The sequence below is a fragment of the Haliotis cracherodii genome, unplaced genomic scaffold, assembly GCF_022045235.1.
Source record: "Haliotis cracherodii isolate W230 unplaced genomic scaffold, xgHalCrac1.p SCAF_15, whole genome shotgun sequence".
Lineage (NCBI taxonomy): Eukaryota > Metazoa > Mollusca > Gastropoda > Lepetellida > Haliotidae > Haliotis > Haliotis cracherodii.
This window is the reverse complement of record NW_027266270.1, coordinates 7,034,552-7,056,428: the sequence shown is the minus strand read 5'-3', so window position 1 is coordinate 7,056,428 and position 21,877 is coordinate 7,034,552. Positions and strand designations below refer to the sequence as shown.

Sequence of the window (21,877 nt, the reverse complement as noted above, 5' to 3'; positions counted from 1 at the left end):
AAATAAAAATGTGCCCATTTGCACACAGAATATCCAACACAAAGGTTTGAGAACATGCTATTTGTTATAATTGGGTATAATGTTTTGCTCGTGGTATATGAGATCAGAAAGATTTTTTTTTAGCTCGAGGCAAATTCACCCGAGCGCTCGAACAGGTGCGTGCGGTGTCTTTGTTGACGAAGGTTCAACCACGAGAGGGCGCTCCGAGAAATTGCGCGGATTACAACGTGTTGTGTTGATTTCATGTGTGAAAAGTGACACGCGTACCCACGAAATCCGATCTCACATATATCTCGCTACACATGTAAGTATATCATATTGCACATGTCAGACGTTCAAAACACAGAGCCATAGGTGTATTAGGTATATCAACTTACCAAGATAGTCTATTGCGAAATGTTTTGACACAAGTTTCGCAGATGAGATTTTGACAGTTTTATGACAGATTTCACGCTGGCGTTTTGTCACAGGTTGTTTCTAGTTGCAGTTATTGCTGTGGGACATTAATGAAGTTGGATACAACTCGGTATTTGGTAGGTAACCGCCTAACAACTTATTGAGGTCATTTCTTAAGAAATCCTTTGCTCTCGATAGCTGACAGTGACACATTACTGGGCAAATTCGTTTCTTTCATGTCCAATTAGGCGAGGTGAAATCTTTCGGATGGATGGATGATAGCTTTTCTTCAGCCGTTCACGACAGAGATACATAATTTGTTCTTATATTAAAGAATACTAATTTTCTTTTTACTTTTCAAGTACGTAGATCTATTTACTATTTTTCTGATTTTCGTGATAATTTGTGATTTCGTTTACGGTTTGCATCCCGAGAGAAGCAGGGTAAGACGGACAAGCTTTGTGTCGCCCATAATGGCTTGTTCAGTGTTTGGGTTTTGTAGACAAATACTCCCAAGTTATTTAAGGGTTTTTATAACTGAGATGAATCTATCATTGGCTTCTGTCGACTTGGGTTTTTATCCATCAGCCATTTGAAAGTTGCATAACATTAGAGGTGGGACGAGTCTAAATTTACTACACGGGATCCCCTATGCCCGACCCTTCACGGTACCCGCTGTAGGGAGCAAAATATTCAATTGGGAATTGTTTTACCAGAGCCCTAGCAAAAAGTACTTCAATATGGTAAATGTTGATCTGATCATGCATACACTGAAGTTGACTGAAACTGTGTCTTTAATCAAATTTATAAAACTCAAAAGGAATGTGAACTTTAGCCATTTGTAGTGTAACCATGGAATTTTATTGTTATTAAACAATATATCACATGACTAACCGCAGGTACGGGTAGTTCTGTGGGTTCGCAGGTCCTACTCCTGACCCACCCAACCCGAGTTATGCATCCTAGCTCCATATACCTTTAAAAATTAGTCTAGTTTTTTTCAGTTTATTTTTGGTTAGCGTATTTTGGCTCTACGACATGCATGCTTGTTTCCTTATCTCAAGACCTGCTGTAGAGTAGAAATCAATCATTAATACATGGTACGTTAATCACAACACCCAGTTGAGGCCTACCCTTATTTTATAAAGATATTGGGAGCACTGGTGGCATAGAAGTCAAAGGTGCTGCAAGTCTCTGTGCAGAGTTGTGTCCCTTAGCTGTACCAGGAACCTGTTTATGATTCTATCGGCACAACATGTTATAAATTGATTACAGCCCACTGTGGCTTAACCACAGGCTCTCATGTCTGCTGGGTCCCAGTCAGCAGTCATCAAAGGCACTGCAATTCTCTCAACGTCACTGAAACCTATGATCATGGGTTTGAATCCCGGTTAAACTTGATTATGATGTTTGTCAGCACCATACATGTCCTTATGGGTTGAAAGAGGTAAACATCTATAACCTGCATTACTTCATACTTTCCTCCCACATGAGGGGACCGCCTCTGTGGTCAAGAGGTAGAGTGTCCGTCCGGAGAGCGGAAGGTCCTGGGTTTGATCCCCGGACACATTATACCAAAAGCCTTTAAAAGGTGGTACTTGTTGTTACCCTGTCTGGCGCTTGACAAAAAGGGGCTAAAACAAGGACTGGTCGGCTCACAGTCCATATACTGTGTCTGAGTGGGGTGTACATGTTAAACTGTGACATGGTATCTTCGTGGCCTAGCTAGCACTAATATATAAATCAGCATTAGTCCGGACTAGTACAAGCAGCCACACACACACACGTTCATGCATGTCACGATATGAGTGCAATATTCTTGAATGCGACATTAAACCCCATTTCACCTCACCTTCATAAAGCTGACACACAGTGATATAGCTAAAATACAGTTCAAAGCGGCGTTAAACCTAACTGTATATTTTGCAGTTCATGACCTACCAGATTGATAAGCATGTTATATTCGCCATAATATATACTACAGCACTTTTGTTAGGGATATTTGTTATCTTTCCATGATACACAAAACTTTTCTCATAATATGTCAAGTGTATATTTAAGTAAAATGTCATGTCTAATTATCCCTATCAAAAGTTGAGTAGAAAATATTGTCATTTGTATGTTATGTTACTTGTGCCATATGTTCGTTGTATCACTTCCGTTATATGTATCATGGTACAAATGCTATCAGACTCCGTTTATCATGAACAGATTGACAGTCCTGTGAACAAGATAAAAAATGTTCATGGTTGAGTTTAAAAAACAGCAGTCTCATTATAATCAGATCTAAGTTCTAAACAAAGATCTGAGGACATCCCATTACGGGTCATGTCAGAACGACCTTTCGGGAACTTTGACCAATAACTGAAACGACTAACAAGAAGTCGACATCAGCCAATTAGAAAGCAGCTTTCTTTAGCCTTACGACACTCATTCAACCTGCAACTTCCATTTCAGATTATGCTTGAAAAATATGTTGACAGTTCTCGCTTAAAATTTTGAAAACTGAACGAACGAACATTCTGGAATGTCTAATATATGGTTGCGATTGAATGGCAGTGCTTCCTACATACTGTGCAACACCTCCTCCGTTTAAATGTGTATCCCACGGAAGCGAGAGACGGAATCAGTCGTACGGGCCATAAATATCGTTCGGAATACCCCATGTTAAGGTTTTCGAGTTTGCATGATTAGAAAACATATTCCAACTGTCACTTTCATGATCTGGTATGCGAAGCTTTGATTGGTCAGATGAAAGGTCGTTCTGACGTGACCCGTAACGGGATGTCCTCAGGTCTTTGTTTTGCGATAGCGAGAACTAAGTTCTGATTTTAATGAGATTGAAGAAACAGCAGATAATCATCTTCCGAGGCCAGGGAGTTAACTGACTATAGAAGTCCAGTTTCCCCACTTGACAAACTAGGCTGGAACTTCTGAGGTATATTTTGACTGGACTAACGAGTCTATGCATAGTCCAGTCAAAATCGTGCAACGAAATTAACATCTGGTTTGTAAACAACACGTGACTACTGTGCAGATTACGGTCGTGTCCAAGATTTGTAAACTGTGTACTGTCAACTGGGCATCAGCAGATATTTTCCACATCTTTTCATATTTTTTATCCACATGCCATAATATAATAAATTAGTTGATTTTCGTCACCTACGTCGCAACCTCTTCACGTCATTGTATTGTTCTCAAACACCTACAGAGGAAAGTCACTTCATGTGTTCTCCTCTTCCTGTGCTTGAGGGGATGTATCATGTAGCCATGAGTACACCATGAGTACACTTCTTGTCATACACATCCATCAACATTGAATGCTCAAAGATGTATTCAAGAGTTTAGTAAATATATATAAATAATACGCCTCCCTGTTCATGTAAAATTATGATAAACTGATTACCAGTATTAGATTTTTATCCTGGTTTTAGATTAATTATGTACTGCACGGGGTTTCTGGTGTAACAGATCTTTCCCACCCCCTGGCGGTTCTTTCCAACCGATTTCCAGTTCTTTCCCACCCCTGGCCAGTTCTTTCCCACCCCTGGCCAGTTCTTTCCCATCCCTGGCCAGTTATTTCCCACCCCTGGCCGGTTCTTTCCCACCCCTGGCCAGTTCTTTCCCACCCCTGGCCGGTTCTTTCCCACCCCTGGCCAGTTCTTTCCCACCCCTGGCCGGTTCTTTCCCACCCCTGGCCAGTTCTTTACCACCCCTGGCCAGTTCTTTCCCACCCCTGGCCAGTTCTTTTCCACCCCTGGCCGGTTCTTTCCCACCCCTGGCCGGTTCTTTCCCACCCCTGGCCGGTTCTTTCCCACCCCTGGCCGGTTCTTTCCCACCCCTGGCCAGTTCTTTCCCATCCCTGGCCAGTTATTTCCCACCCCTGGCCAGTTCTTTCCCATCCCTGGCCAGTTATTTCCCACCCCTGGCCAGTTCTTTCCCATCCCTGGCCAGTTCTTTCCCACCCCTGGCCAGTTCTTTTCCACCCCTGGCCGGTTCTTTCCCACCCCTGGCCAGTTCTTTCCCATCCCTGGCCAGTTATTTCCCACCCCTGGCCAGTTCTTTCCCATCCCTGGCCAGTTCTTTCCCACCCCTGGCCAGTTCTTTTCCACCCCTGGCCGGTTCTTTCCCACCCCTGGCCGGTTCTTTCCCACCCCTGGCCAGTTCTTTCCCACCCCTGGCCAGTTCTTTCCCACCCCTGGCCGGTTCTTTCCCACCCCTGGCCAGTTCTTTCCCACCCCTGGCCGGTTCTTTCCCACCCCTGGGAAGACTGGGAGACTGAAGCTGTATCTTTACTCCAAACATATATAAGTCAGAAGGAATGCGAGTATAGTCAGAAAGATATGCGAACATTAGCAACATGTAGGTAACCAGGGCAATATAGTGGTGAATCTTTCTCATTAAATAATATATCATGTGACTTACCAGGGGTCGGGGTCCTCCTGTGGGTACCCAGGTCCTACTCACTACCCACTCGACCCAAGTACCCGAGTTACCCATCCCAGCCCTACATCCTGAGGGACGCACAGTAATACTGTATCCGACGTAATAAGCGCCCAGGGCGCTCTCAAAATTAGAAATAGGGGGCTCTTATGAGAATGTTATTTTGATGAAAAAACAGAGTTGAAAGATAAATTTCATGGTTTATTCTGACAGCCTGAGATGTTTATGTACGACAGATACATTTTTCCAGAATTAAATGCCCACAATGAAGGGTGCATATGACACACGAGTGCATATTTTAAAAGAATAAATAAGTCTGTGTACATTGATAAATTGGAAGGGGTGCTAATTGGGATTGTTCACTAGCCAATATATTAGCAAATATCGCCATGGGCGCTTATTAGAGTGGGACGCTTATTATGTCGAATACGGTGTTCATTGTACCAAATTCTTGACAAAAATATAAAGGTCCTGTCAAATTAAAGGAATTATCAAATCTTACAGTACAGTACAGTACACTGTCTCATTACTAGACAATACCATTATGTTTCTGTAAGGACCTTGAAATTAGTAGGTCAAGGTCAAACCCGGCCTGCCTCGTTTACTGTTATCATGATTATCATTATTATAATCATCATCCAAGCATCATCATGTTCCGGAGTTAAATATCACCAGCATCCACCATCACAATAACTTAACATCAGACTGCACTATAACATCACTATTATCACAACCATTATTACGTAGTCATCGTTTATATGTAATTGTAAGAATTTCTTATTTGTTGAAATTACAAGTAAAATATGAAAAGGTCTTGTTTTCTTGCAGTTGGGTTTGACAATGATGAAATAGTTAAGTGCCGAGCATCATGGGAAGTAATATGGAGGCAAGTGATGTCTTGGCTGCTGCTCTTGAACAGATGGACGGCATCATAGCTAGTGAGTTGTCTCCCTTTGTATGTTTTACATTCTTAGTGGGTGTGGATTATGACAGTAACCATTAATGTTCTCAATGTGTAAAGGGTTTTAACTGTAATTTATGACCAGTAAACATGGTGGTGGTGGTATTTGGAATAAATGCTTGTGATGGAATGATTGTCTATTGATAAAGAGTCTATGATGTTCGTGATAATAGAATATAATATAGTCCTCTGTGTCACAATGTATTCCCCTTCCTCTCCCCTCCCTGATCTTCCTGATCTTTGATACTGAGTAGCAGTGTTTGAAATAGGGGTGTCAAGATACAGGAACCTTACGATACAATCTGATCTCGATTTTGAGGTCGAGATAGGATACGTATCTCGATACAGCAATACTGACCTTTTATGTGTAAATTTAGAGGCAAACTTTTTTATTACATATTACATTTACAATTATGTGTTCTAATCACCATCAGTAGATTATTTTGGAAAATAATAATAATTAGAAAAGGTTGACTCTGTTGATTCAAACAAGTGTCAGACATTAACAAGTTTTCTTATGTGTCAAATTCAGAAAATATGATGACATTTCGATTTGGAAAGAAAAATCAATCGATATGCGAACAAATGGATACCGATTTCAATAAAATTTTGTATCGATATAAATTTACATTATTGTATTGTGAGAATTATCTACCGATGCATAGGTACAATCTGTGAATCGTGACATCCCTAGTTTGAAATGATAACCCAACAAGACAGTCGGGCAGGTGACCCTTAAGTGTTGCCTGCCCATCTTCAAAGTTACCTGCCCGCATTCAGACATTATTATACTGAAAAATCACAAAAAATTAAGAGACAAATCACGTCTTGATTCCATTGAAATAATGCAAACAACTGAGATCCACACGGAGTTGTAATAAAACTGAATATGTAAGTAGTCTTAAAATTATCTGCCAGACAGTCGTCCAGGTGGAGGAAAATTTCATGCAGCCCGAAAGTTGCAAACCGCGGGAAGGCAGGTGGGAAGGCAGACGGGCAGGCGGACAGGCAGTTATTTCGGACACTGTTGTGTTGTTTTAGGAAAGAAATTAATCAAACTAAGTGATGATGACTGACAAATTTTCTTTTTGGGGGAAGTTTTTTGATTGTGCTAAAACTTTATTGCCATTAACCCACAATACGTGAATTGTGTTCTTTAAAGCCATTTTGATTTGTATCTGCAGCAAGAAGATGCGAGTAGTCAGTGTTCGATATTAACTGGGGCCCTTGAGAATTGCTGTTGTAGCATTTACACCTAAGAACCCCCTCAATCTAGAACTTATGATATTAAAGGCACTGGACATCAACCGTTCTGAAACTTTGTAAACAGTAGCCGATAACTTCGAGATTGCTCTGCTCTGCTTGCCTTATTCTAAAAATAGTTTTTCTGCTCCAGTGACCACACCACGGGTGTTGGCTTATCATGTGACAGGACTTTTCTCTTGTTTGTAAACAAACACCCTTAGAACAGACGGGCCGAATGCAATCATTTCGATGCGCTTTTCATATTGTTTTGCATAATTATATAGATATACTATTACAACTGCAACAGTGGGGGGCATGACAATATAGCTTTACATATCTAAGTGACTATAGGGCTAGCTCTCCGAAGGGCTTTGACAGTATGTGGCGATAAATATACAAATGAACAGTTTTTCATGTTTTAGAATACTTTCTCGATGAAAGTTATGTTTATCTAAATGTGTTGACTTATCTAAAAATAATATGAAACAGATGAAAAAAACATGTAATGTAAACTAACATCTTGTCTCTGAAATAAAAATATTTTACAGAAAAAACAGTTGTTAAATTATAGTTATTAAATTTAATAAAAAGGAGCCCAGAGACTCTTCATTTCCTGACACTGCAGTAATCTGGACTTGCTAAACATTATAGACTTGCATGGGCTGTATTGGATATATTTGTTTCAGGGTTTGTATGACTAGATGTAATGGTGTGACAGAGGTACTAGACTGGCCTCAAGTAACCCTGGGTAGAAGATGGGCTTCATACGTCCGAGGCATATTCATATTGTAATCTAGGCTTTGATAAACTCCGGCTTCTAATCTAATCAAGCTGGCTATTAGTATTTTGGGATGCATCCGTAGGAAAAATGCAAGTTTTCCCTTCAATTTGCATGAAAATTGGGGACAATAGCAAAAAAATGGGGAACCCAAGCATTAAATGAGATCCTGGCATGGAAATGAGGTCCCAGGTATTAAAATGGGGTACCAAGGTATGAAAATCAGGTATGCAGGCAAGAAAATGGAATCCATGGCATGACACAACCTAGGTTGTATGTATACTGATTATGCATACCGTATTCGACGTAATAAGCGCCCAGGGTGCTTTCAAAATTAGAAATAGGGGCTCCTATTAGAATAATATTTTGGTGAAAAAAAGAGTTGAAAGATAAATTTTGTGTTTTATGCTGACAGCCTGAAATGTTTATATACGACATATATTTTTCCAGAATTTAATTGCCCATAACTAAAGATGCATATAAGTTATAACACACAAGTGCGTGTTATACGCGAATAAATAAGTCTTTTGTACCTTGATCAATCGGAAGGGGTGCTGATTGGGATGGTTCACAAACCAATATATTAAGAAATATTGCCATGGGCGCTTATTAGAGTGGGGTGCTTATTACGTTGAATACGGTAATTTATAACAGGAAGTGGTGTTATGCACATAATTCCACATGTAAATAGGGGTACCGCCACAATATAGAGTTGCACTTCCTTTTGTCAAAAGTGGCAGATAGGTTGTTTGCCAATCTCACGAAATCAAAAGAGCTTCTATGTGTTATAGATGATACATCAACAATGTGGAACAAATAACAACAAACAATATGTGTATGACAGATTTAGTATGTCAGTTCATGTGCAACAATATGATGGATTATTAATTAACTAACTCAATAAGATCTGGTTAGAATAGGTCTTCAAAAGTTTCATGTCTACATGTTTTTTAAACTTCCCAAATGCCAATCGACCCGTGAAGATCCGGGGTAGAATAGGTCTTCAGCAACCCATGCTTGCCGTAAAAGACGACTATGCTTGTAAGAAGCAACTAACAGGATCGGGTGGTCAGGTTCTCTGACTTGGTTGATGCATGTCATCGTATCCCAATTGCGTGGATTGATGCCAATCACTGGATTGTCTGGTCCAGATTTGATTATTTACAGACCGCCGTCATATAGCTGGAATATTGCTGAGTGCGGCGTTAAACAACAAACAAACAAATCAAAGACTTTGTATTAAATGATTTGTGTTTTGTCAGCTGGAATGTTGTTGGCCAGACTCAGTGACTTCATTACCCGATACAATGCATCATTGTTCATTATATCAATCACTGGATTGTCTGTCCAGACTTAATTATTACAGCCTGTGATATAATTGGAATACTGCAGTGTAAAAGCTTACAAATAATTGTCATTTCATAAGTAGCAAAATCACTGCCAGCTCCTTACTTTTGTCCAATTAAGGTAACTAGGTGAGATAGACAAAAGAAAAAGTATGTTGTTCAGATGACTGATAGTAAGTGTTTTTGACATTCTGGGATGTGACCTGTGAAAATCCGGGGTAGAATAGGTCTTCAGTAACTTATGCTTGTCAGAAGAGGCAACTAATGGCATCGTATGGTCAGGCTTGCTGACTTGGTTGATGCATAAGTGTCTTCGTATTCCAATTGTGTAGATCAATGCTCGTGATGTTAATCACTGGATTGTCTGGTCCAGACTTGATAATTTTAAAAGACCCCTGTTATACAGCTGGAATATTGCTGAATGCAGCATTAAACAACAAAGAAACACACAAACATACTGGGATTTAGTTGTTACCATGGTAACATGCAGTACCTTACTTGGAGCAGCCTCTGAATCCTTACCCAGCCTGTGTTCCATCACTGGTACGAGATCGACATCACATGCTGTGTAAATCAGCAGTGTAGCTGGTTAACAAATGACGAAAATCAGAAAAAAATCACGAAAATACAGCACAGTATTTGCATCCAATGATTCTTGGTCCATTGTTCAGAAACAATCCATATTTTTTCTGTGATTATATCAGTGTTCCCGAGGAGCAATATAAGCCACCTGTACACTTGTCAGAAGCAGTTTCCCTCATCCCTGTCCGGTTATACTTATGTGGGTTTTAAAGCAACACACATGTGTCCAGTAAACGCTAATGCATTGGCTGTATGTGGAAAGTAAATAACCTCAACCGCTAAGGGCACGTTGAATATTTACATGTTTTACATGAATTTTATTAAATAATTTTATCAGTGGTTTCAAAGATCTGTCTCTTACAAAATGACTCGGCATGATATGGCTGGAATATTGCCGATGTGACGTAAAATTTTAACTCGCTCACTCTTACAATTTAAAGTCACCGTATTCGACGTAATAAGTGCCTGGGGTGCTCTCAAAATTAGAAATAGGGGGCTCTTATAAAAATATAATTTGAAGTTGAAAGATAAATTTCATGGTTTATGCTGACAGCCTGAAATGTTTACCATTTGTTTATGTATGACAGATAAATACTGTTTTTCCAGAATTTGATTGCCCATAATTAAGGGTGCATATAACACACAAGTGTGTATTATACGCGAATAAATAAGTCTTGTGTACATTCATTAATCGGAAGGGGTGCTAATTGGGATTGTTCACTAGCCAATATCTTTGCAAATGTTGCCGTGGGCGCTTATTAGAGCAGGGCGCTTATTACATTGAATATGGTAATACCATAATGTTTATTGACTGTATAAGTAATGCATGTCATAATTGAGAATATAACGTTTGATGAGTAGTATGGCTTGACTCTGATATCCAGACCCTCCAGTGATGTATTGATGTGTAGGAAGATTTGATTATTCATCCAGTGGCCCAGTCATGTAAGGTCACTCAAAATGCTGTGCAGAGTTGCATCCCTTAGACGTGTCAGGAATGTAAGATCGTAGGTTCATAACATGATTCGCCCCGATAATGTTTCTAGCGAAATTTTCAGTTCGAAAATTGGTGGCATAAATTATTTTTACATATCGTACTTTGCGACATGTTTTAGATTTTGTGTGTCCTGTCTTCAACGGGGACAAGTTTCCTGAGAAACTACATGAAAGTTTGCTTTCTTGTAAGAGATACTACTCTAGACGTTTTTATCATTAATATTTTATTCACTACTATATACAAAATACTATTATGCCCCATGGCACGGGAATGTGATAACGCTGTTTTCTTGTTACTAATGTCCTTTTGATTTTCATTTGCCTCGGGATAACTCTGTTATCGCACTCTGTAATATCTCGTAAACAGAATCAGTTGAATGATCTAACTGTGCAACATTTAAGAAAGATAACATTGCGATAGGCTTCGAGAATAGCTCTTATAACAGTTAAAGTTTTTGTCATAAGTCAGTCTTGCCAGCAAGTGGTCCAGAGGCTCAGCAACAAGTGTTAGATATCATTCAGAATGAATGAGATAGAGGAATTCATAAATTGCTGTCACATCTATTTTTAAAATGCAGAAGTCATCTCTCCAGTGGTGGCACAACAACAGATATCAATTCCCAAATGTCGGCAATTTGGCAAAGATATTTGTGCATCCCTGTCGCCAGTGTCCAATCGGAGCAAGCCTTCAGTGCAGCTGGGTTAACTATAATAAAGTAGGGGCTGATTGGATAGCCTTGTGGTTAAGACGTTAGCTCGTCACGTTACGTCGATGACCCAGATTCGATTCCCCACATTGGTACAATGTGTAAAGCCCATTTTCCAGTGTCCACCACGAAATTTCATGAATATTGCTAAAAGCGGCGTAAAAAACATACTCATAATAAAGTAGAGATCAAATGTATAAGGTATATAACTGTAGATAAGCTGATCTTGCAGATAAGCCGTGGTATTGACTTGACCCTTGAAATATGTAAGAACATTGTGTGCCCCGTACATAAACCGGACCAGGAAGTGAAAGGCAACGACACACCGCAAAGTCGGACTGCAAGACTATCGGTGCTTGCAGATAAGATAATATAAAATGAAAAACGATGTAATTATATTGAAAAAGTCGTTATAATTTCTAATAAAGATTTAACAAACCAGTCTTCCACTCCCCTAATGTGGGAAGCTGTTTCTGTTGTCTTTTTTCATCTCATAATGATAATAATGTTGCCATCAACAGCGAGATGCCATTTTGTGAATCGGTGTATATGTAATTAGGAACCCATGAGAGAATGTTCCTGAAAGTCCCCAAGACTCAGAAATAGACAAACCCTGGTAACTCCTTGCATAGGTGTATCCTTCTGCTACATTTGTTTCCACCATTAATTTCTTTGATAATATTTTTAGGCACCAAATTTGATTTTCATCTGAACGGATCATCAGAAACCAACGGAGACTCCTGGTTGACAGACAAGCACTCCATGGAGAAGAGTTCTACGCCCTTGCTGGAAGATTTAAGAAAGACAACGGATAACATTTCAGTTGATTCCTCATCCTCAGAGGTCAATGTCAGGGTCACGTCAAGGTCACAGGTAGGGTCTCCTCACTTTAGCATTTAGATCTGCTTCAAGTATGTTAAGATTTCGACTTATGTATCACTGTATTACCCTATATTGCATTTGGGTCCCGACAACCTCGGCTCAACCTTTATGGGAAGTAAATCAGTTACCAGCTCATCTTCCAAGCCTAGGTTTTCAAATGTGTCACTTCTAAACCCGTCTTTTACATTTCAGTTGTAAACCTAGGTTTTACAATTGATGTTTTATGAACTGGCCTTTTTGATCTGGATACAATGTTGATTTTTGATTGGTTAAAAGTCACAGTCGTTTTTTACGTGAAAATTCCATGGCATGAATTGAACCTGCAACAACCCATATCGTGTTAAGTTTTGTAACCCACTGAGCCACCAGGGCAGGTTGTTCAATTTTACATGTCATGACATCAGTTGTGTCCATGCTGCATATGTTTTTTCTCTCGCAAGCTTTGATTGAATTCCATTTTTTCTTGACTCACTTTATTGTATAACTATAAGGTATCAAATTTTATATATATTTTTTCTGGTATTTCTTGCTTTTAGTTGTTTCATAAGTTGGATAAAATACTTGTCGCTTTTTCCCTCGCTCACAGTTTCACATTTTCAAACCAAACCACTGAATAGTGTTTATTAGGGCTGCAACGAATATACTATGAGGTGAATACAACTCATATCACGAATATAGGGTAACGAATACGAATATTAATTCTCGAACACAATAACAAGTCAGTAGTTGATGTATTATTTGTTACATTCAGTGAAACATCAACAACATAAATTATATGACATGGTTTGTTAATTATTAATATTATACATTTATATACTACACTTATCCAGGTACTAGTATCTGCTCAAATGCCACAATGACCAGTGGCCACAATACTGTTAAATTAAATATTATAAGAGTGTTGTCTTTGAAGAAATCTATGCATATAATATGTTCTTATGGATATTTTATGTACAGGGTATCTAAATATTCGAATTCAATTCATGAATGGATACGGTTCGATTCACCGAATACGCGAGTGAATCGTAACAGTCTAGTGTTTATCCTTAACATGTTGGAAACTTTGGAACACAGTAGAATCTTGGCTCCACAGAATTCTCAACTGTCATGATGCTGGGTATCTTTTAGTATGTTCATCACACTTAACAATTTGGAAAGCCAATAGGTATCTTCACATGTCAGAATAGGAACACAAGGCCATGAACTGAAACACCATGGGCAGCACACAAACAGATACAAAGTAGAAACCTGAAACAATGCTTGAATCAGAATTATTTTACCAGAACTCCACTCATTGGTTTAAAAATATCCAATGGACCGGACCCAAAGGAGTCGTAAAATACTGAATACCCCAAATACAGGTATCCATAACATTTGAGTAAATACTCAATGGCTGCAATAATTATCTGATCCTGATTCTTGGCCCCGAAGTGCACAGTGGACAGTGATCTCAGGGTTAGAAACTAACAGTTTTTGTCCGCTAGTCCTTATAATGATAACATATACCGGTAGCAAAACCCTTAACATTGACCAATTTCTACTAGTCCTTAGGATACCTTTACCATTGGGCAGTTTGGTAAGGACTACAGGACTAGTGCCACTTTCTATCACTGCATCTATGGTGCTGTAGAGTTGTGTCCCTTCATAAGGGCGGAAACATGACTGTGGTCGAATCCCTATTAGCTCTGATTGTTTCTAGATTCGTCAGCACCTTACCCATGCTCGTGGGTTTCACCGGAGTGGTAAATGTCAGGACCAGCATTACTTTTGGCTTTCCTCCCACATTAAGCTGACACGCCGCGATATGACTGGAATACTGTTAAAAGCGGCGGTAAACCCAACTCACGCACTCACTCTTGGCCAAGAAGGGTATGAATATGATTAGCAGGGTATCCAAGTCTGTATGTTGTCTGTTTGCTGTTATATATTTCTTGTTTGTCAGACTTCAGTATTAGATTTATTCCTCAAAGGCCCCCTAGCTTCTGATGTTGTTTTGCTATAAGCCAGAACTATTAGAAGCCCGTACATTTTCACAAGGAGCCAAATTCGGAATGACATATTTTTTCACTCATACTCCAGACATCATAGAAGCAGTCTGTGCCAAACACTTTTGGGTCTGATAGCCAAACTTGGCTCTTAGCATACTGTTAGTACATTTTAGTAATGTCATATATTTTAGCAGAAACTACCAGACCATACAGAAGTTTACTAGACTCGGGCTTCGGACCATGGCTAAAGTAATATTGTCTCATCATCACATTAATCACATTGTTGTTGTGTCATGTCGTGTTCAGCAGAAGTTCGTGTTATGGTAATTAGTTCTTAGGTGTATAGTGTCGTTAACCGGAAGTCTTGTAACATGCATTGCGCCTCGTTTTCATTCGTTAATTAAAGGTCCAGCTAGAAGTGTGTCTTGTGTCTTTGTCCGTCGTATTGAGTCCTAGTCTAGTCTTTCGTCTTGTATCGGGTCTTGACCAATGATGAATACATGTATATAGAACCTATACACTACAGGTCATAAGCAAGGATTTGATGACCAAATCTTAAAGTGTAGGAATTAGATTGATATTTGCTTAATTAATTGAGTGTCGTTCCTGTATGAAGTGCCTGGTTGACAAGCGGAGTCTAAACCTGACAGCTGTGTGTCTATATTTGCTGGTTGTTTAAGTACCAGTGTGGTTGAAGACACTGTTTAGAGAATCTCATGAGCAGTTCGTCTACCCGCCTATGTTATATACTACTTAAAATAAGATAAGAACACCTGATTTTTTAATATTACTATAGTTAATCTGTCATATCATGGGAAAACCTTCATATTACTATAGTTAATCTGTCATATCATGGAAAAACCCGATTCTTTCATATTACTATAGTTAATCTTTCGTGTCATTGGAAAACCTGATTTTACTCCAAATAAGATAAAGAACACCCGATTCTTTCATATTAATGTAGTTAATCTGTCATGTTATGTCAAGACTCTGTGACTTGGTTGATTGGGTGTCATAGTAGTCCCCACAGCACTAGATGTTGCTCAATCACTGGATTGTCTGGTCTAGAATGATGATTAGTTGTCATGTTGTTGGAATACTGCTGACCGTGCATTATAAAGTCAAACCAACAAAGAAGTTGGTGGTGGTATGTCAGGGATGATTTCGCTGTATCCAAGCTGCACCAGAGCAGGTAAAACATTGTTAACTTGTATTGCCAGGTTGCACCAAGTGCAGGTAACATTTCCTGACACAAATGCATGGCAGCAGTTAGTTTTGATAAAAGTTGTAAACTTAATTCTTATAGAGCTGACTGCAAATCTTTTTGAATTCAGGAAACAAAAGTTCATGAAAATAGTGAAATAAACATGTCTGAATGCAGTGAACTTGCAGAACTAATTCTTCACAATTACCACTAGAAATCACTCATGAGGTTACAATCACAACAAACAGACACTTTAAAACTTCATTTTGAGGTAGTTTCCTAGATATCATGATGTGAAAGCCATATTCAGATTTACCCAAAATAAAATACTGGAGCACATTCTCAAGTTTATTTCCTCTTTGAATTTATTTAATATTGAAAATAACTGAAAATACAGTTTTGAAATTTATGAAATTTATGATATTTTGGTGGTGCACCCTGATTAACTTACTTGGTTGCACCTGGTGCGGGTGGTAAGACAGAATGATACCCTACCCTGGATGTTTCTGACCTATGTACTTAGGCCTGCAACATTCACTACCCTGATACGGAACACAAGAGGACGCCCTAGACTCAATGGCCTGAAATCCATCATACCCTCAGGTAGGGCTGGCTGTCGATATAAATCTTGGAGATCGATAATCATTAACCAAATAATAACAATCCATTATCGATAAATATCGGAGAAGTAACTTTGTGCAAATATGCAAAAAGCTCAGAGACAAACAACATATTTCACGTCACTGGTGAGTGGTGACACATTTATGCATGGATTATTTTGTGGACATTTAAGATATAACAAAATCAGTTGCTTGCCGTCTTCGGCAATGGTCAAAAACAAAGTCTGCTTTGGTAAGTTAAAACTTTATTTCATCACAATAGTATTTCTAAGATATTAATGATGCCAAAATTTTCATTTCGATAATCGTTAATATTTCTTCCCATTGATGATAATTCTGATTATCAATCTTTGTAGCCAGCCCTACCCTCAGGATAACATCAGACGAACTGACACGGGCTAGTGCCAATTTGTGTCCATGTTGATTGAGTTTCCAAAATGACATTGTGTGAAGTGAAATCTGTCACCTATGATGGGGGGGGGGGGAGGGGGGGCACGGGTGGCCCACACGGGTGGCCCACACGGGTGGCCCAGTCATCTAAGACGGCGCGTGCAGAGTTGTGTCACTTGGACACGCCGGAAACCTATGAGTGTGGGTTCGAATCCCGGTTCACCCCAATTATGTTTCTAGGTTTGTCAGCACCATACCCGTGCTCGTGGGTTTCACAGAAGTGGTAAATGTCTGAGACCTGCATCACCTCAGGCTTTCCTCCCACATTAAGCTGACACGCCGTGATATAAGTGGAAAACTGTTAAGAGCGGTGTTACACCCCTCACTCACTCACTCACCTATGACAGACATTGTCATTAAATCGTGGCACCAGTCACTCTTGACTAACGATGTGTTTTGTCACGAGTGTGCAATGGCGTGTACAGGTACAGTAATCTCTATGGATATTGGAAGAAGTATTGATATATTCTAATGCCCACAATCCAGAACCTTTGTGATGAGATTGTTACTGTTGGCATCGTAAAGAATAATTGATATGAAATGTGATGGTTTATGAACTGGTTGGATTTTTTCTATTTCAACTTTTTATTATTGATGCATCACTAAACATGCTAAACATGTGTTGTTACTGTCTCCTATCATGTGTTATTCAAAGAAAATTGATTAGCTTTCTACTAACTAATCCATTCACAAGAATTCCTCTGTGACATTTTATTGACAAGCGTAATCAGAATAACTTCGTCTTATCTCATAGGAGGCTTATTAACAAATGTTCTGCTTACCTTAACATTTTATTGGTGTCTGTTCGAAGATATCTTTTCAGGATTATCACAGGCGTTTCTTGTGCCAAGAGGCAGAGGTATGGTAGAAGTCTGGTGCCTTGGCATTTTAACCATTTAGATGCTGAGTTATATATAATATGTAGGTGATATTTTTGAAACAATTTATTTGTTTTGGCTTTTTAAAGGCAAAGTCCTGTGTGGGTACTCTAATGAAAGCATTTTTTCTCTTTTTTCAAACAAATCCCCACTCATCATACTTCAAACAATTGTGATCAATTTCGGTTCATATGTTTTTTATCAAACAACCATCATGTGGGTACTCACATGAAAGGGAATTTCATGTAGATTCAAATAAATACTCATTCTTTATGCTTTGGTCCATTTAATAACTTTATTATCACTTAATATGAAAAGACTTTTGCCTCCAGTGGTGTGAAGGTTAATTGATGACAGACATGTTCAGGCTGCAGGCCATCCCAATAGGATCTGATGGTAGCCAGCTACATAAACACGAGCACAACCACTTCATTATCCAAACCCCACTCAACTGGGATGTTTTCTGCTGGTTTTTCAGTCGCCCAGCGGTAGTTTTATAAGCTTCATATGCTGGGCCGGACCAGAGTGTGTGCCTCGCTGGTACCAGGAATTACACTGTTTGTGGAAAATCATACTGGCGACTATTCAAGGCTCATTCCATGGATTAACTTCATGCTCTGAGGAGCTTGTGATATGGCTGTGTTTTTGTGAGAGCAATTATCGTCAAATATTTCCAGATGCTAAAAGAAGAGGCTGTTATTTCATGATCCATGTCGTACATCATCAGTCGGTACATTTAGTGCCTGTTCGGACCCTTGACAACAATTTTCAGTTTTGAAGTGAAGTTACCTTAACTTGCTTGTGGCTTCATTTTTGAAATGACTGCTTTGCAATGATAACTTGTACTGCCAGTTAAAGTGTTCATCTCGCTTTCAGGAACAAGAATAGTTGTCAGTGTATATGTTTTTCATATATTTGATAAAATGGAGACTTTAGAAATATACCTACTTGACAGTAAGACTGTGTTGTATCGGAAGGGAGCCCAAGAGTTGATATTTACAAACTGTTGAAGAAAGGTGCCGTATGGAAAGTGCTGATCACTAATGTGTTTTCCTGCATTTCACATCGTGAGTGACATTTGGGATCGACAAGCACCTGCTATTTATCAAGATTTTCCTGCAGCTAACACCCTACTGTTTCCATGTTAGCCAACTATCACAATATCGGCTACAGGAGCTCAGCACAGACTTGGAGCAGTGTCCTGTACAGAGATTATTTGAAAAAGACACTAATCTCAGATTAATCATAATCGGATTCCAGTTATTTGATTTTTAAACTTCAACCAATTTTATCGGTTCTTAATCTGGTTGGTGAAAATATAAAAAGGCTAAATATGTGTTTATTGTGATATAAATCACATTTTGTCATCTTGTTTGAAAACCAATTGATGGGTGTTGTGTGGAATTGGTTTTACATCATTGTGTTTCTGGAGAGGATTTTGCAAGTTTGAAGTTGCAGAAGATCAAATGTTATTCAGGTAACACTTCGACAGATAGCTGGAATTCCACAGTTCACCTGTGTTTGGACCTTCGTTTGGCTTAACTAAACAGTAGCCGCTTCAGTCTCCACGAGAGGATGGGGATATTTTCGTCAAATAAACTTCCTACTTGCAACATGTGCACCGTCTATAAATAAATCAGCTGAAATTGCCATCAGCTTTGGAGGACTTGTTAATCGATGTGCCTTGAATTTTACGAGCCGATACCTATCTTTGAAGAGTGACTTACCGTTTTTTAACATGTGGAATCAAAGAGGTGAAACTTATATTGGATAAGCAGATACATGGCTGGAGATGATTCTTGAGATAACCTTCAAAGATTGACGACATCTGGATATTCTTGAATTTCGGTGCCGACCAGAATATCAAGTGCTCCCAAAGCAGTTATAGTTGTTGTTCCAAACTTTGTGGCTTTGTTCTGTTAGAAACTGAAATAATATATCCATTTTTTGTTTCCATTTCGAATGAAAGTACAAATATATAAGTTCCTGCTCTCTTACGAAGCATCCCTTAAGCACAAGGTGAATCAATTCCAAATCTCTACTACGCAACATTAAACATGGTGTTGCAATTGCTGCTTTCAAAAACCAACTGGCTAAGCTAAGCATTTAGAGTAAACGTATCTGTATCTGACAACGAGTGATTCTGGCAATCTGAGGCTTGATGACGTAAACTTAGGCCAGGTACCTCTCAGCGATACAGTTAGACCACCCTTGACAACTCTGTAAACAAATAGATCACAGCAGCAGGGACCCACAGCCATGGATTACAGAGGTTACCATGACTACAATTACCTGTTTTATCAGACATTACCACGGCGACGAAGAGAGGTAAGGCAATGTTTTTTTGTTTCCACAGTATCAGCAACAAGTTGTATATTTGGTTTAGCCATTATGCTCATGGTACCTGGCAAGGTGAGGAGCCTTTCGCTGTCAAATCCATCATTTCTGCAAGTGAAGACGTTTTTATTGCAATAATATTTTCATGCCTTGAAACTGTGTTTTTGTGTAGGTTACATAGTGACTAAAAAAACATTCTCGTCTTAATTTCATCCAACCAAAAACATAAATAACGTTTCTTAGTTCCAAAATGATTTTCTGGAATTTTGGTAGTTATTGCCAAAATGTGTTTCAGGTTTAAGCTTGATAAAACCTGTAGCATATAATTGGCTTGGGCATTTCATTTAAAAAAAACCGAGTTTATTGCAAAATATCAAAATAATTTGCTGAATGGATAACTGCTATCATTGCACGAAGCTTTCCTGCTCTAAAGAGTGCTGTATGAAGGCAGTTTAGGACATTAACAGATACAGCAGATATGGCTTATGTTAAGACTGCAATCAGTCTGCTTGTTACATTTGATCATCTGATTAAATAATATTCTAGGTTATTCCACTTCCTTTCAGGGGTGGGGTAGCTTAGTGGTTAAAGCGTTTGCTTGTCACACCGAAAATCCGGGTTTGATTCCCGACATGGGTACAATGTGTGTAGCCCATTTGTGGTGTCCCTTGCCGTGATATTGCTCGAATATTGCTAAGGTAAAAAAACATACTCCATACGGCGTAAAACCATACTCATTCATTCATTCCTTTCAGGTGTGGGGCAGTCGGTAGTCTAGTGGTTAAAGCGTTTGCTCATCACGCCGAAGACCCAGGTTCTATTTCCGACATGGGTACAATGTGTGAAGCCCATTTGTGGTGACCCCTGCCATAATATTGCTGGAATATTGCTAAAAGTGGCGTAACACCATACTCACTCACTCACTCACTCCTGTCAAGACTTTCTGGAATTAACTTTCTTCAGAAATGTTTCCCTTTGTCCTTCAAGGTGTGCTGCAATAGTAACTAACATTTTTATCCCACCAGTCCTTATAAGTATAACATATAGCAAAACTCTTTAAAATGGCACATTTCTACTAGTCCTTATGACACCTTAACTATTGGGCAGTTTGGCAAGGACAAGAGGACTAGTGCCAATTTCTACCACTAGTGTATACCAGACCTATAGGCCATCGTTTAAACAGTGTCTGTTTCTGGCAATGTGACCCAGTTCAGTGATATACCTGTGACTACTTCTCAGTGCAGGGGACTCTCAGTAATACATTTTGGGGGTCCTTGGCCTGAACATGGGGGTTCCATGCTGGCGACATGTGCCATGCTACCCTGGATGTCCTAGAACTTGACTGACGGCAGAGCATTGCACATGCCCTGAAGCCTATAGCCTATTATAGATGGGGATTTTAATGTTATAAGAAAATCAACCATTGACACTCTGAGCATTGAGTGTATTTTTTTAAGAATAGAGATATCAGTTATACATAGTGCATTCTATAATTTTGATAAATTACATGGCTTCAGACCTGTGAAGATCTAGGTTAGAATTGGTCTTCATCAACCATGACGTTGCTGTGAGAGGCGACTATGCTTGTAATAACAGGCAACTAACGGGATCGGGTGGTCAGGCTCGCTGACTTTGTTGATGCATGTCATTGTATCCCAATTGCGTGGATTGATGCTCATGATGTCAATCACTGGAATGTCTGGTCCAGATTCAATAATTTTCAGACCGCCATCATGTAGCTGGAATTTCGCTGAGTGCGGTGTTAAACAACAAACAAACAAATAAACAAACAAACAGACAAACAAAAAATGGCTTCAACAACCATGTATGCAAATTGTTTGCATTCATTCTCCATTTTTTTCCTTATTTTTCTTGTCGTAAAAGGCGACTAACGGGATCGGGTGGTCAGGCTTGCTGACTTAGTTGAAGCATGTCATCGATCCCAATTGGGTGGATCGATGCCCATGATATCAATCACTGGATTGTCTGGTCCAGACTCGATTAGTAACAGACTGCCGTCATATAGCTGGATTATTGAATAACAAACAACAAACCAACTAACCA

At 39.3% G+C, this 21,877-nt stretch overlaps 2 protein-coding genes across 6 annotated transcripts in view; one reads left to right on the top strand and one right to left on the bottom strand.

Annotated features, from left to right (window-relative positions):
- The first annotated feature begins 455 nt into the window (after window positions 1–455).
- The window catches only part of LOC139462207 (liprin-beta-1-like), a 167,245-nt gene continuing 145,823 nt past the window's right edge, over window positions 456–21,877 (top strand). For all 5 annotated transcript variants that reach the window (XM_071243788.1, XM_071243790.1, XM_071243789.1 and 2 more), the window contains exons 1-3: window positions 456–533; window positions 5,668–5,777; window positions 12,143–12,327. In XM_071243788.1, the coding sequence (XP_071099889.1) occupies window positions 5,708–5,777; window positions 12,143–12,327 (255 nt within the window). In that variant the 5' untranslated portion in view covers window positions 456–533; window positions 5,668–5,707. The remainder of the gene's footprint in view (window positions 534–5,667; window positions 5,778–12,142; window positions 12,328–21,877) is intronic.
- LOC139462648 (41 kDa spicule matrix protein-like) lies at window positions 3,816–4,424 on the bottom strand. Its single transcript, XM_071244479.1, has one exon. It carries the CDS (start codon window positions 4,422–4,424, stop codon window positions 3,816–3,818), a length of 609 nt encoding a protein of 202 aa, XP_071100580.1.

Excerpts from the sequence above, each read along its gene's own strand:
- LOC139462648 (XM_071244479.1), bottom strand. The coding sequence starts at position 4,424 with ATGGGAAAGAACTGGCCAGGGGTGGGAAAGAACCGGCCAGGGGTGGAA.